We start from the raw sequence: 17,401 nt of genomic DNA, 5'->3' as shown, positions 1-17,401 counted from the left end.
TATGGTATACATTTTAAAAACTTTTTAACTTTTTCTCACTTTTTTTCTTTGTTTCTTTTCTTTCCCTTTTTTCTCTTTTCTATCAAGCTTCTTTCAACAACCAGACCAAAACACACTTAGGATCTAGCTTCCTTTGTTTGAATTTTGATGTTGTTTATAATTTTATAATTTTTAATTTTTATTTTATTAGTTATTTTTCTTCCTCCAAAATAACAAAATAAAGGAATTCACCCCAAAAGAAAACAAGAAGAAATAACAGCCACGGGCTTAATCAACAGATATAAGCAAGATATCTGAACTACAATTTAGAATCATGATATGAAGAACACTAGCTGGTGTGGAAAAAACAATGGAATCCCTTTATGCAGAGATAAAAGAAGTAGAATCTAGTCAGTATGAAATTAAAAGTGTTAGAGGGGCAGCTGGGTGGCTTAGTTGGTTGAGCATCCAACTTTAGTTAGGTCATGATCTCATGGCTCATGATTTCAAGCCCCATGTTGAGCTCTGGGCTGACAGCTCAGAGCCTGGAGTCTGTTTGAGATTCTTTGTCTCCCTCTCTCTCTACCTTCCCCTCCTGGTGCTCTCTGTCTCTCTAAATAAATAAACATTTAAAAATCCTAAAACTGAGATGCAATCTTGAATGGTTACAAGAGTAGCAAGGGTGGATGAAGCAGAACAATGAATCAGTGATATAGAAAATGAAATTATGGAGAATAATTAAGCAGAAAAACAGAGGGAAACAAAGGCAAAAGAGCACAATGCAAGAATTAGAGAACTCAGTGACTTATTAAAAACGATTAACATCCAAATCATAGGAGTCCCAGAAGATGAAGAGAGAGAAAAGGGGGTAGAAGGTTTAGGTAAGTAATTATAGTAGAATATAGTTTTAACATGAGGAAAGACACAGACATCAAAATTCAAGAAGCATGGAGAACTCTTATTAGATTAAGCAAAAACTAACCATCAATGAGACATATCATAGTCAAATTTACAAAATACACCGACAAGAAAAGAATTGTGAAAGCAGCCAAAGGGAAAAAAAGAGTCGTTAGCCTATAAGGAAAGACAGATCAGGTTAGGCAGCAGACCTATCCACAGAAACTTGGCAGGCCAGAAATGAGTGGCAGGATATATTCAATGTGTTGAATTGGAAAAATATGCAGCCAAGAATTCTTTATCCAGCAAGGCTGTCATTCAAAATAGAAGAAGAGATAAAAACAAACAAAAACTAAAGGATTTCATGACCACTAAACCAGCCCTACAAGAAATTTTAAGTGGGACTCTCTGAGGAAGAAAAGACAAAACAAATAAATATGGCCAGAAGTAACAAAATCTAGAGAGGATCAAAGAACACCACCAGAAACTCCAACTCTATAGACAACAACACAATGACGATAAATTATTCTCTTTCAGTACTCACTTTAAATTTTTAAAAATGTTTTATTTATTTCTGAGAGAGAGAGAGAGAGAGAGAGAGAGAGCAAAGTAGGGTCAGAGAGAGAGATACAGAATCTGAAACAGGCTCCAGGCTCTGAGCTAGCTGTCAGCAGAGAGCCCGATGCAGGGCTCGAACCCACAAATCATGAGATCATGACCTGAGCCAAAGTCGGACGATTAACCGACTGAGCCACCCAGGCACCCCTCTTTGAGTACTGACTTTAAACATCAATGGACTAAACACTCCAATCAGAAAGCATAGGGTAATAGAACGGATAAGAAAACATTTATATGCTGTTTACAAGAGACCCATTTTAGACAGAAAGACACCTTCAGATTGAAAGTAAGTAGATAGAGAACCATCTATCATGCTAATGGTCATTAAAGAAAAGCTGGAGGAGCCATACTTATGTCAGACAAACTAGATTTAAAATAACAATAACAAGACATGAAGAAGGGCATTATATCACAGTTAAGGGATCTATCCACCAAAACGATCTAACAATTGTAAACATTTATGCCCACAGTGTTGAAGAATGCAAATATATGTAGGTTAATCACAAACACACAGAAACTCATTGATAATAATACCATAATTGTAGGGGACTTCAACACCCCACTTACAGCAATGGACAGACCATCTAAACAGAAAATCAACAAGGAAACAATGGATTTGAATGACACATAGGACTGGATGGTCTTAACAGAATATTTCTTCCTAAAGCAGCAGAATACACATTGTTCTCCAGTGCACATGGAACATTCTCTACAATAGATCACATACTGGGACACAAATTAGTACTCAACAAATACAAAAAGACTGAGGTCATACCATGCATATTTACAGACCACAATGCTATGGAACTTGAAATCAACCAAAAGAAAAAAATTGGAAAGATTATAAATACATGGAGATTAAAGAATATTCTATAATTGAATGGGTTAGCCAAGAAATTAAAGAGGAAATTAAAAAGTACATGAAACCCAATGAAAATGTAAACATGAGGGATGCCTGGGTAGCTCAGTCAGTTAAACGTCTGATTTCGTCTCAGGTCATGATCTCACAGTTCGTGAATTTGAGCCCTGCATCAGGCTTTGTGCTAAAAGCTCAGAGCCTGGAGACTGCTTCGGATTCTCTGTCTCCCTCTCTCTCTACCCCTCCCCTACTCATGCTCTGTCTGTCTGTCTGTCTCTCTCTCAAAAATAAATAGACATTAAAAAAAAAGACAGCTCAAATCCTCTGGGATACAGCAAAGGTGGTCATAAGAAGGAAGTATATAGCAATCCAGGTCTTCCTAAAGAAGGAGGAAAGGGCTCAGATATACAACATAACCTTACATCTTAAGGAACTAGAAAAAAGAACAGCAAATAAACCCCAAACCAGCAGAAGACAGGAACTAATAAAGATTAGAGCAGAAATCAATGATTTCGAAAATTAAAAAAAATCACTAAAACAGATCACTGAAACCAGTAGTTGGTTCTTTAAAAGAATTAACAAAATCGATAAACCACTACAAGCCACATTGTTCAAAAAGAAAAAGAAAAAGACACCCCCCAAAAAAATCATGAATAAAAGAGGAGAGATCACAACCAACACTGCAGAAATACAAACAATAATAGAAGACTATGAGCAATTATATGCCAATAAATTAAGCAATTTGGAAGAAATGGATAAGTTCCTAGAAACATATACCAAAACTGAAACAGGAAGAAATAGAAAATTTGAAGAGACCCATAACCAGTAAAGAAATTGAATTAAAAATCAAAACTCTCTCAAAAAATACAAGAGTCCAGGGCCAGATGGCTTTCCACGGGAATTCTGCCAAATATTTAAAGAAGAGTTAGTGCCTATTCTTTTGAAGCTGTTCCAAAAAATAGAAATGGAAGTAAAACTTCCAAACTCATTCGATGAGGTCAGCATTACCTTGACTCCAAAACCAAAGATCCCACTACATAAGAGAACTACAGACGAATTTTCCTGATGAACATGGATGCAAAAATTCTCAACAAGATACTAGACAACCAGATCCAACATTTATCCAATAATAAAGTAATATTGACTATGATCAAGTGAGATTTGTACCTGGGATGCAGGGCTGGTTCAATATCCACACATGAATTAATGTGATACATCACATCAATTAAAGAAAGGAGAAGAACCACATGATCCTCTCAATATGCAGAGAACACATTTGACAAAATACAGCTTCTTTTCTTGATAAAAACCCTCAAGAAAATAGGGATAGAAGGATCATCAATATCATAAAAGCCATATATTAAAGACCCACTGCTAATATCATCCTTGATGGGGAAAAGCTGAGATCTTTCCCCCTAAAGTCAGGAACATGACAAGAATATTCATTCTCACCACTGTTTTTCAACATAGTGTTGAAAGTCCTAGCCTCAGCAGTCAGATAACACAAAAAAATAAAAGGCATCCATATCAGCAAGAAGGAAGTCAAGCTTTTACTTTTCGAAAACAACATGATATTCTATGTGGAAAACTGAAAAGAGTCTACCAAAAAATTGCTAGAACGATCCCATGAATTCAACAGTGTCAAAGGATATAAAATCAATGCACAGAAATCAGTTGATTTCAATACACAAATAATGAAGCAGCAGGAAAAAAAGCCAAGGGATTGATCCCATTTACAATTGTACCAAAAAACATAAAATACCTAGGAATAAACCTAACCAGACAGGTGAAAAATCTATACATTGAAAGCTAGAGAAAGCCTATGAAAGAAATTGAAGAAGAAATTTCCAAAAAATGGAAAATTAGTCCATGTTAATGGATTGGAAGAACAAATATTGTTAAAATGTTGATACTACCCAAAGAAATCTACATATTCAATGCAATACCTATTAAAATAACACCATCATTCTTCACAGAGCTAGAACAAACAATCCTAAAATTTGTATGGAATTAGAAAAGACGTCAAATAGCCAAAGAAATCCTGAAAAAGAAAACTGAAGCTAGGGGCATCACAATTCCAGATTACAAGATGTATTACAAGGCTGTAATCATCAAGACAGTATGGTGCTGGCACAAAAATAGACACATAGATCAATGGAAGAGAATAGAGACCCAGAAATGGCCCACAAACATGGCCAACTAATCTTAAAACAAACAAACAAAAAAAAAAAAAACAGGAAAGAATATCCAATGGAATAAAGACAGTCTCTTCAGCAAATGGTGTTGAGAAATCTGGACACCTACATGCAGAAGAATGAAACTGGACCACTTTATTACACCACACACCAAAATAAACTCATAATGGATGAAAGACCTACACATAAGACAGAAAGCCATCAGAGCCCTAGAAGAGAAATCAGTGAAAAACCTCTTTGACCTTAGCCAGAACAACTTCTTACTCAACATGGCTATGGAGGCAAGAGAAACAAAAACAAAAATAAAGTATTGGAACTTCATCAAGATAAAAATTTTCTGTACTACTAAAGGAACAATCAGCAAAACTAAAAAGCAACTGACAGAATGGGAAGAGATATTAGCAGATGGCATATCAGATAAAGGGTTAATATTCAAAATCTATAAAGAACGTATCAATACTGACCCCTAAAAGTGAATAATCCAGTGAAGAAATGGGCAAATGACATGAATAGATATTTCTCCGAAGAAGACATCCAAATGATGACACATAAAAAAATGCTCAACATCACTCATCATCAAGGAAATACAAATAAAAACCCCAATGAGATACCACCTCACGTCAGTCAGAATGGCTAACATTAACAACTCAGGCAACAACAGATGTTGGCGAGGATGCAGAGAAGGAGAGACCTTTTTGCACTGCCGGTGCAAATGCAAACTGGTGCAGCCACTATGGAAAACTGTATGGCATTTCCTAAAAAAATTCAAAATAGAACTACCCTATGACCCAGCAATTGCATTACTTGGTATTTAATCAAAGGATACAGGTGTGGTGTTTCGAAGGGGCACATACACCCTAATGTTTATAGTAGCACTATTGACAGTAACCAAAGTATGGAAAGAGTCCAAATGTGCATCGACCAATGAATAGATAAAGAAGATAGGCATACACACACACACACACACACACACACACACACACACACACACTGGAGTATTATTTGGCAATCAAAAAGAAAGAAATCTTGCCATTCACAATAATGTGGATAGAACTAGAGTGTATCATGCTAAGAAAAATTTAGTCGGTCAGAGAAAGACAAATATCATGACTTCACTCATATGAGGAATCTAAGATACAAAACAGATGAACATAAAGAAAGGGAAGCAAAAATAATATAAAAATAGGAAAAACATAAGTGACTCTTAAATACAAAGAACAAACTGAGGATTGCTGGAGAGGTTTTGTTGGGCGGGATGGGCTACATGGGCAAGTGGCTTTAAGGAGAATGCTTGTTGGGATGAGCACTACATGTTATATATAGAGAATGAATCACTGAGCTCTATTCCTGAAATCATTATTGCACTATATACTAATTAACTTGGATGAAATTTAAAAACTAATATATAAATATCATTTAATTAATTAATTAAAAAAAAGAAAATGGGGCGCCTGGGTGCCTCAGTTGGTTAAGCGTCCGACTTTAGCTCAGTTCATGATCCCACACTTTGTGACTTCGAGCTCCGCATTAGGCTCTGTGCTGACAGCTCAGAGCCTGGAGCTTACTTCAGATTCTGTGTCTCCCTCTCTCTCTGCCCCTCCCCTGCTTGCACTCTGTCTCTCTGTCTTAAAAAAAAATTAATTTTAAAAAAAAGAAAGAAAGAAACTTACTTCCTCTGCCTTCACTTTGTGCTGTTATCTCTAGTCATGTGGGTTCCCAGAAACACTCCCAGTTCTGTCATTTAGAAGGCATTCAATACCCTTTTTGAGGACTAAAATCACACAACTATGAGAATATTAATGCACATTTCTTGTATTATCTGTAAAAGAACAAAATAAAGTGTTTAAACCATTGTTGAAGTTTCAGAGATGAAAACAAAGTCCCTGATAGTATCTATCTTATCTTGATGATAAGTATCATCAAGTAGTGATAAATGGAAATTATTTCTATGACATTCTCTCTTTATTTTGGATGTGCAAATGCCATTGATATCCTCTGTAGTGAGATGTCTGTGTTTTTATTTCAGTGAAGATGTGTTTGTGATTTTTTACTTATGACTGGTTCTCTTTGCTCTGCTTTCCCTGTAATATCAACTGCTTTAGCCATGAATTTGACTACAGTGGCATTTTCATCATTTGATTCCAATCCCTTTGTGAAAACATAATAAATAACAACTTTTTAGGGGGTGAACTATTATATTAATTTTCAAATGAGAATAATAATGAGGTATTTGCAGTTTATAGATAAATTCCAAGCAATGTCCCTAAATACAAATGGAATACTCATAAACACCTATATAACAACCCCAAAATGATATCTGAGAACCGTACTGGTTATTAAAATTTTGTTCCACACCACAAAGAACACATGCTATGATGTAAAGAATAAAGAGATTATAGCTAAAGGATAATAAAGATGCTATTTAAATTGGGCCCAACTTTGCTATAGGTTCAGTAGATTTGATGATGTGAAGGTCACACACCGTGAAGGGCTAAACTTTCCAGGAAAGGGATTGGGATTGAAAACCATAATGCTAAAAATGTAACATCTGATGTTTGAGCCTATCACTTAGCTTGTTGTGTAACAAATCATCCTAAAATCTACTGAGTTTTTATTATTTTTCATTATTCTTGGATTGACTTGGTAAGGTGTCTGATCTAGGATGGCTAGTCAAGGATGGCTTTACTTACCTCTCTATATGTTGTCTTGACTTGAGCTGGGACTATATGGGCGTTTCTCATTTCCAGCAGATGGACCTATCTCATTTATTTGGTAGTGGTTTTGGGGTCCCCAAGAGCAGCAAGATGGGCTAGCCCCAGCACTTAAGATTTTCCAAGTTTCTGCTGCTGTTACATTTGCTATTAAGTCACATGGCCAAGGCCATGGACAAATAAAAGGAATTCTTATGTCTGTTTTCACAAATAACTTGTGAAACTTGTGGCAGAAACTGTGTTTAAGAACAAATGTTATGAACACTTTTGGATAACTTTGTGTTTTACTTCTGACACTTTCAACTAACATTTTGCCCATAACTGAGATATTTGAGTAGACTTTAATTGGCGTGGGTCTATGATTACCATTTTATAAAGAAAACTTCTAGTGAATTCCTTTACTAACACATTTATCCATCAGTACCAGGTGACTGCTGATCCAACGAAGAGAGCCTCTGTTTCTTGGGAGTATATGTCTTTTGCAAGCCCCGTATCCAAGTCCCTATTGTTTACTAACCAATCAATTTGGCCATCTTCTATGGTAAAGAAAAGGAGGGAAGCGTTGGAAAGTAATTTTCTAATTTTTAGAAGTTACAGATTGATATCATTAAGAAGCATATTTTTTTCTTCTGTTTTATCAAAATGCTCCACATGCTATAGTAGTTCATGGCCTATTTAGGAATCATTAAGCTCTACAATTATTAAAACAAATTATGAACATAGTCTCTCCATAAGCATGATGATTCAAACTGGGGGATTATGTATATTTATCATGTATTACATTTATTAGTATTTTAAACACATTAATTTCACAGCTACTTGTGAATTATATAAAATGTTTACATGTAAGAATGATTTTTTTCCTCTTCAGAAAGGAAAAATGATTAGTGACATTCTAAAGAAGTTTATGATAGTCAAATGTAGACAACAAGACATCCATCCCATGCACCATGAACACCATCCACATGAGATTCTCTTGTGCTGGAGTTTGTGGCAGGGCTTCAGAATAGAGTATCCCCCCAAAACCCCTCCAACCCCAGAGCATGATGGTGTGTTCCTTTCCCTTACAAGAAAGTAATATGGAGGTGGAGACAGGAATCACGACTCATTTGGTAAGCTGCAGCCTCACAGACGGTTACTGAATAAATTGGTCCCCTCCTTATCTCTCATTTTGCTATGTTTTCACTAGCCCTCAGTCAACCTCAGTCCTGAAGCCAATGACTCTCCTTCTGATTTATTGTTAGGACAGTAGTAATCTAACATTACATCACAATGTCTATGTCATTCATGTCACCTCACATCATCACATAAACATTTTAATATCTCACATCATCACAAGAAGGATGACTACAGTACAATAAGATACTCAGAAAGAAAGAGAAACCACATTTGTATAACATTTTTTACAATATATTTGTTAAATTGTCCTGTTTTATATCATTTATAATTAACCTCTTAATATGCCTAATTTATAAATTAAACTTTAGCATATGTATGTTATATGGTTCATTACTATCTGTGGTGTTAGGCATCGAATGGGGGTCTTGGAACATATTCCCCAAGGATGCGGGAAGATGACTACTTCATGTAGAATTCAAACATATAAAAGTTCCTTTCAGTGGCAAGGAATAGAACTTGTACAGAAGTCATTCTACCTCATTTTTTATGCAGAAGTTAAGATAGAAATCAGTGAAATGGAAAGTTGCTTTCAACAGAAAAAGGTTAACATATGCAGGGATAAGGAAATATAAAATGTTACAATTGGAAGGGCCCTTACACTTAATCTACACCAACCACCCCATTTTACAGATGAGGAAACTGAAGCCAAGTAAGGTAAACAACCTTATGTGGTTGTAAACAGGGTGAATAAGGAGGGAACTTCAGTATTAGGCTTCTTCCTTTCACATGTCCTGGTGGTTTCTGCCTCCAACAACCAGATTTTAGTTGCCTTCTGGGAAGCAGATTTTAACTGTGTAGTTCAGAACAATTAGTACTTAGCAGCTGAGGGACTTGATGAAAATTACTTAATCTTTTAAGCCTCCGTTTAACTCCTGGGAGGAAGAGTTATTATAGTCTCTGTCTCAATAATCAGATATTGGAGGGGACAGAAGCATTTGCGCCTCATATCTTGTTGTATGATTTACTGATTTCAAGTCATCATTTTAAAATGTTTTACTGTAAAAGTATATAGCCTGTACATTAATGGGAATGGGAAGCAGAGATGATAGAAGAGGAAGGGCTCTTTCCATAGTTTGTTTACTGTTGATAATGCTGCTGTAAACATTGGGGTACATATACCCCTTCAAATCCGTATTTTTGTACCCTTTGGGTAAATACCTACTACTGCAATTGCTGGGTTGTAGGGAAGTTCTATTTTTAACTTTTTGAGGAACCTCCATACTGTTTTCTGGAGTGGCTGCACCAGTTTGTAGTTCCCACAAAGAGTTCAAGAGGGTTCCCATTCTCCACATCCTCACCAACATCTGTTGTTTCCTGTGTTGTTAATTTTCACCATTCTGACAGGTATGAGGTGATATCTCATCATGGTTTTGATTTACATTTATATGATGATGAGTGATGCTGAGCATCTTCTCATGTGTCTGTTAGCCATCTGGATGTCTTCTTTGGAAAAGTGTCTGTCTATTCATGTCTTCTGCCCATTTGTTTGCTTTTTGGATGTTGAGTTTGATAAGGTCTTTATAGATTTTAGATACTACCCTAACCCTTTGTCAGATATGTCATTTGAAAATACCTTCTCCCGTTATTTGTTATGTTGATCACATAGGTATGTCTTGGTCCTGTTTGGAAGAACATTTTCATCCTTTTCGCTTCATTCTTTTATCTGATAAACCGGTGTTAAAGGAAAGAAGGAAGTAACATGTACAAGTATCTGTATGGGCCACACTGATCATTCTCATATGCTGAATTTTATTTAAAGTATTGAGTGTGTCCCCTGTGCAAATATAGCCTGTTACATAATAAGTAATCATCATTGTTAGGCTAAAACACTGACATCAAGGAGTTAAGGTGCCTACTCACCTCATCCAGTCTATTCTGTCTGTCAGAATCATTACTATCTCATCAGGTATGCTTTTGAACTTGCTCCGAGTCTTTTGTCCCATCTAGTTGTGTGTCTTACTCCTGCACCTCTCTGAGGTCTTGGTTCTCAGTCAACTTCCCAGTAAGTAAGGCAACATTTTCTCCCTATTTTCCAGTCTCCATTCCACCTTTTCCAGAGTACCAGTTGGTATAGGCTGGGGATTGCTCCTCTTACAAACTGATCTTGATAATTTTGAACCCATGATATGTGTCCAGCATGAATCAGCAGGAACTGTGCTCCGCAGTCTCTCATAGCCTGAAAAGCAGGTGTGCTCTTTAAGCACATCTCGGAAATGGCATACCCAACTCTGCTCACATTGCACTTTATCATAAATAAGGTGCCCAGATACAGCCCCAAAAGGGGGAGAGGGAAGTGCAATTCTACTCTGTGCCTACAGGGAGGTCTGCTGCAGTATTTTGTGAAGAGCATCAGTGACCACCATGATCTGTATCTAGCTGCTAAATATTGTCTATTTCTCCCACATCAGGGAAAATACATCCCACCCTTCTTCAAATGAAGTAACCAAAAAGGTCAACTCAGGCCCAGCCCCAAGGTCAAGGTTATGTGTATCTGTGCTGACATCCACATTAATTCTGTACATTTTTATTTTTTTGGTACGTCGACTTCTAAACTAAAGAAAAAAGCTATTTGACCTATTCCAGCATACCTGGCATATATACAACAATAAAGAATAGCCAGGATAATCACAATCAATCCACTGGTTCACAGCAATTTTGAGACCCTACTTGGCAGATCCTGAGTTGGTTCTATTCCCTGGGAGAAAGGCATTTTCTTTGATTAAGCTTTAATTCTGCTCTTAGGGTAGGGCTCCAAAGTGCTCTTCTCCCTGGCTCTTGACTCCATTGTCTGAGAATTTATTCTTTTTTCACTCGCTACTTTAGCCATAGAATAATGAGCATTGGAAAATAAGGTCTGATCAGCTTTTCCAAGCCAAAATCAGCCCAAAAATACATCAGTTTCAAATAGCCACCGATATCTCTTCCTGACTTGATGGCAGTAGAACTCTCTTAAAACCTAGCCAGCTTGAGAGTTTCATATGTACATAGCCACATTCACAGACCTTTTGTGAACACAATTCTAGAACCCACAATGTGCCTTTGTTTTTGCATACCACTTCCTCTCACACTCTTTTGCTTTCAAATGGACTCGTATTCTTTTTCTTAAACTAAGTACAATTACCTTAGCCATATCAGCCTTCAGTGGCAGAGTTGTACCTTTGTCTCATACCCTGAAGACATGTTTGTACAATTAAAGATTTTACAGAATGACAACTTAATCCATTTAGGGATTTTTAGCAGTGGGTCTGATTATTTTGCAAAGCTGAGTTTCAATAAGCTTTTACTCTCAAAGCGTTTCTTGATATTCTGATTTACTGATGGGAATGAGAAGTATTTGATTCTTCTAACCCTGCAAGAACCTGTCTTTGCTTTATCTTTCTTTTCTCTTTCATAACTGCTTTCAGACTGGCCAATTATCTTCTGAGATAATTTCTTTCTTATGTTAACTTACCAAGAACAGTCAATAGCAGCCAACACATTCTAATTAATGTTCCTTTTCCAACCTCTGCCCAAACTGCAGCTATGCACTCATTATATGTGCTCTGCCTTATTACAGATGTCAACTTTGCCAAGCATTTCACCTATGCATGACATAAGCCACATTGTTTCTAGTCCTAAGCCTGTTATAATTTTGTTTCAGCATTCTTTTTTGTTAATTAACCTATTTTCTTTTATTTTTATTGAGATATAACTGACATTTAACATAATATTAGCTTTAGGTATACGAATGTTTTGATACATGTATATGCTGCAAAATGATGACCACAATAAGACAAGTTAACATCCATCACCCACATAGTTAGAAATATTTTTCCATGGATGAGAACTTTTAAGATCTACCCTTATTGACTTTTTATTATGGAGTACATAATACACTAATTGTAATTACATTACACCCCCAGGACTTATTCATCTTATGACAGAAAGTTTGTACCTTTTGATCCTCTTCATCTCTTCTCCCACCTCCAACTCCCCACTCCCAGAATTCACCAAACTGTTCTCTGCATCCATAACTTCAGTTTTTTTGTTTTGTTTTGTTTGTTTTGTTTTTGTTTACACATATAAGTGAGATCACATGGTATTTCTCTGTTTTTGTCTGACTTATTTTACTTATTGAATCACTGGTTGAAACCCGTTTTTAAATTAGTATATGAGAGGCGCCTGGGTGGCCCAGTCAATTAAGTGTCCGACTTCAGTTCAGGTCATGATCTCACGGTTCGTAGGTTTGAGCCTCGCATCGGATTCTGTGCTGACAGCTCAGAGCCTGGAGCCTATTTCAGATTCTGTGTCTCCCTCTCTTTCTGCACCTCCCCAGCTCGTGCTGTCTCTGTCTCAAAATTAAATAAAACCCCCCCAAAAATTAAAAATAAATAAATACATAAATTAGTATGATAGGAAATAACACACCTACATGTGTATGCACACAGACACACACAAACTTCCTCTCTCTCTCCTTCCCCCCTCCCCCATGCAGTTCTGGGTTTAGAGTCTCTCAGTGAGAAACATGTGCAAAGTTCTGGATGGTGATAGGCAGAGGTCATTATTCCCCAGAGGCATGTTTAGGCAGGTACATGGACAGAGGGAAGGTCTTAGAATGGGACCCTCTGGATGCTGAGATTTCACTCAGCTCTAGAAGCTTCCACAACAGCCTGCCTTCAACTGTTGCTTCACTGATGTTTGCTCTCAGCTCCTCAAACATTAAAGAAGATTCAGAATCTCTTTACATAATTATTCTCATATTGAACACTTGGATACCTTTTGCTTTTCTAACTGACATATTAACGAATACACTGACCCCTAATACACTGACCCCTTTTTTCTTGTCCTTTTTCTTCCTTTCTTTTCTTTTCTTAAGTTTATTGTCAATTGGTTTCCATATAACACCCAGTGCTCATCCCAACAAGTGCCCTCCTCCATGCCCATCGCCCTCCTTCCCCTCTCTCCCACCCGCTTCAGCCCTCAGTTTGTTCTCAGCATTCAAGAGTCTCTCATGGTTTGCCTCCCTCCCTCTTCTCAACTATTTTCCCCCTTCTTCTCCCCCATGGTCCTCTGTCAAGTTCCTCCTAATCCACTTATATTTTTCTGATTGGTATATTTGACCATCAAGATTCTTTAACTGGAAACTCGGTGGGAAGGATAAATGTGGGATTTGTTGAGAATTACTAAACCTACATTCTGTAAGAGTAATTCATTTATAATGTCTAATATGTAAAGGAAATTAATGGTATAAAAATCCCTAACAGTCTGCCTCTAGATCCTCCTTACTGTGGGTTTGATTGCTAATAATCCTTTAAACTGTGATTAGGGGAAGGGCCTCCGAGGTATTCCAATCTCAGGACATTTCTTTAGGTCTCATGGTGAAATTAGTTCCATCCCAACAACTGATGGTCACAGCAGAATCTTACTCTGTGCTGAGAATACCAAATGGTTTCCAATTATAGAGGTCACCTCAGTCTCACTTCTGTTGAATCAGCATTTGTCTATCACCTTTACAGTTCTTTGTTGTTGCTTGTTTCTTACTTTTCTTTTTGATTTGAGTTGTGTTGTTTGAGAAAGCTTTTAAGTGAAAATGATAGTTATTATATAAGCTACTACTTTATAAATCTATGCCAGACACTAAGCGTTTTTTCTTTAATCACTTTCTTCTTTATAGCTCATTTAGCAAGTGAGCATTCCACCCATTTTACAGATTAAAATGAGACTTAAATAGGTTTTGTTACCTGTCAAAACTTGGACTTGAGAATGCAGGGGTTTCTGCATCTGTGCTCTAATTTATAGTCTATTACCTCTTGGCCCCTTGTCACACTTTATGTGTTTATTATAATTTAAGATTTACAGAACCTTTTTTTACATATTAGTCACATTATTGACTAATAATACTGGTTATCATTTGTTAAAATGTGTGCCATGTTGAGCCAAGTACTATACTAAGCACTTACAGAAAGGAACATGGGGTTTAAGGGTGTAAACATGAAGGAAAACCAAACTCTTGACAAAGGAAATTAAGCATTCAGAAAATTCACTAATAGAACCATTTTGCCTCTTCTTTTGCTCTGTTTCAGGAATACCAAATTGATATATTTTTTGCTCAGACCTGGACTGACAGTCGCCTTCGATTCAACAGTACAATGAAAATACTCACTCTGAACAGCAACATGGTGGGATTAATATGGATTCCAGATACAATCTTCCGCAATTCTAAAACTGCAGAGGCTCACTGGATCACCACACCCAATCAGCTCCTCAGAATTTGGAATGATGGGAAAATCCTTTATACTTTAAGGTGAGATGTTGGTGGATTTTTTTTTATCATTGATGGGCTGATATTGGAGTCCATAATTTAGATCATCATAGACCAGGGATGCTATTTTCATATCGCTGAGTTCTATCACTTCTCATGTTTGACAGGCTATCTCATCTAAAAAAGTTCATCCTAATACCACTATATATGAAAATAAAGACATTCAAATGATCTGCAATGGATATAAACTCATTACTTCATCCAAATCCATTTCTGTTGGAAATAGGCTATGGAAATTATCTTTAATGTTTTTAACCCAGTGGGTCAACTCAGCTAGGAAAATAAAGTTGTCTTGGCATACTAATTAACAAATGTAATCATAACCAAATTTAAGACCAGAGGGAAATAAGAGCACAGAGGGAATTCCCTAATGCATTCCTCATGGAAGTGGTAGCTAGCATAATGAGTCTTCCTAAAGGGTAGGCGGTCCTCACAAAACCCAGCAATGTAAGAGAAACTGCACTTCAGAGAAGTGAACTGACTTGCCTGTCCAAAGTCACCACTGGTAGGTGGTGTTATCAGAGCCTCTGTCTCTCAGAAGTCTTTCCATCAGGATGGTCCAAGTCTAACTATGACCTAGCTGTAACATATCACAGGGATACCATACACCTGGACTAGCTTTTCTGTTCATCTGGCATTGGTATCAGGACAGCACCCTCCAGACAGTGTGGTCCCTACTGCCTGTCACCTCTCAGGAGCACTGGACATGCTCATGCTCTTCTATCAGACTTTTTCCTCACTGCCTGATAGCACCATGGCTCCTCCCCGTGTCTCCTGCTCTTGCTCTTGTGCTGCCCCTCCTCATTCTGCTTCTTCTGTCTCAGGACTTCCTCATCACTTCACTCACTTTCCCCTCTCCTGCTGGCTTACCTCATTCATTTCCATATCTATGTTGAGGTTTCCTGCATGCCTACTTCCAACCCAGAACATCCCTTCTGGACTCAAGATGCTTGGAACTACTTGCCCATGTGATGTCTCCTCCTGAAGGTCTAAAAGGCATTGTAGACTCAGCATGCCTCCACATAAGGTGAATTTTCTAATTCTTCTGACCCATGTGTCTTCCTGGCTCAGTGAAGCCCCCCACCAGCCATGGGCACTTTTCCTCTCTCACCCTCACATTCAGTGTATGAGCTCTTAATTGCAGGTAAGTTGTGGCCTGAGGTGGAACAGGTATTTCCTCATCAATCTTAAAAGAATGTGATTAAGACTCTGAAATAAAGGTGAGCCTCAGCAAACCAGAACAGGGACATGGCCATTACAGGGATTCTTTATAGAAAGAAACTCTGATCCCAGGGCTATCTGCTCTGGAATGATGCAATGCCACCACCTAGTCAAATGAGGGAGTTGTCCAATATGAAATCATTTCTGCAAGTGGATTATTTTGTCATTATACCTATTTAGACAAATACATCAGTTTCAAAATGGAAGAAGCTGTTAATTCAGTCAAACAGGTTGAAGGCAAAAATGTATAAAATAAGTTGTTTTTATTTGTCTCCTCTCTGACTTGGCTTATATTTCTAGATGTGGTTTGGAATTTTAGTAACTGAAATTCTCTCTGTTACCAATAGCTAAAAATAAAAATAATAAAAGTAAAGAAAACACAAAGGCCACTAAATGGTATCCCTGAATGGATGGCACCACTGTCAAGAATTAAATGTACTGTTCTCTCTCCCCACTTGTGATAAAGTGGCAGCTCCCTGGTCTTGATCTGGGACTTTTCTGGGTTGTTTCTGGCCAACTTCAAGAGTGACCCTTGTCTCTCCCATAGGCTTACCATAAATGCAGAGTGCCAGCTGCAGCTGCACAATTTCCCCATGGATGAGCATTCCTGTCCACTGATTTTCTCCAGCTGTGAGTACTAACTTGGGGTATAAATGCTTTGTAAAGGAATGTCTAGCTTCTGTTGATTTTTGATAGCTAGTCATGTGATTAGCATCATAGCATCACTGTGGAACCAGAAGAAGTGGATAATGGTTTTAGTATTAGACATTTGGAAGTATGTAAAATTCATTTACAATATTTTGGGGTTTAATATCATCTTCAAGCAAGGCATTTTGTATTCTGAATAGAATGATTAAAAAATTCACTTAAATACATTTATATTTGTCTCATTGCACTATTGTGATTTTTCAGTATTTTATCTTCCAATATTTACTAACAAGTAATCTTTCATAGATTCTTAAAGATAATACCTAATGCATACAAAGATACATATAAAAGGAAATATCAAATTTATGTGTTTATTTATAGAATAAGTTTTTAAGTAATAGTCAATGTAGATCTGTAGAATTTAAAATAGTTCAATTTAAATGTAGTTATCACAAGTAGTTAAGTATTACTCATAAGAATTTAACTGACTTTATTGGCTTTCTATAAAATTTCATACAGTGCTTGACAAACAAATGTAATGAAATCTCAAGCAGAAGGTTTTGTGGGTTTCTTCACTGAACATTACAGTGAAAAGATGAAAATGAAATAAGAGATGAACACAGTTTACAGTTCGTTTTAGGTCCAGAAACAGACAAGATAAAAAACAAAATTTCACTGATCTCTAGGTTGGGTAAAAAAAAAATTTTCTTGATATTTTTTAATTTTTTAAATGTTTATTTTTTAATTTTTTTAATAGTCAAGTTGGTTTCCATATAACACCTAGTGCTCATCC

The 17,401-nt window shown here is 36.9% G+C and overlaps 1 protein-coding gene across 2 annotated transcripts in view; it reads left to right on the top strand.

The window, feature by feature from the left end:
- GABRG3 (gamma-aminobutyric acid type A receptor subunit gamma3) overlaps positions 1–17,401 on the top strand; it is a 729,891-nt gene that overhangs the window by 403,889 nt on the left and 308,601 nt on the right. For both annotated transcript variants that reach the window (XM_039218219.1, XM_039218220.1), the window contains 2 exons: positions 14,501–14,721; positions 16,508–16,590. In XM_039218219.1, coding sequence (XP_039074150.1) covers positions 14,501–14,721; positions 16,508–16,590 — 304 coding nt within the window. The remainder of the gene's footprint in view (positions 1–14,500; positions 14,722–16,507; positions 16,591–17,401) is intronic.

The sequence above is a fragment of the Hyaena hyaena genome, unplaced genomic scaffold (genome assembly GCF_003009895.1).
Source record: "Hyaena hyaena isolate Hyena2069 unplaced genomic scaffold, ASM300989v1 scaffold_752, whole genome shotgun sequence".
In the NCBI taxonomy this organism is placed as follows: Eukaryota; Metazoa; Chordata; class Mammalia; order Carnivora; family Hyaenidae; genus Hyaena; species Hyaena hyaena.
This window is presented reverse-complemented; position numbering and strand designations above follow the sequence as displayed.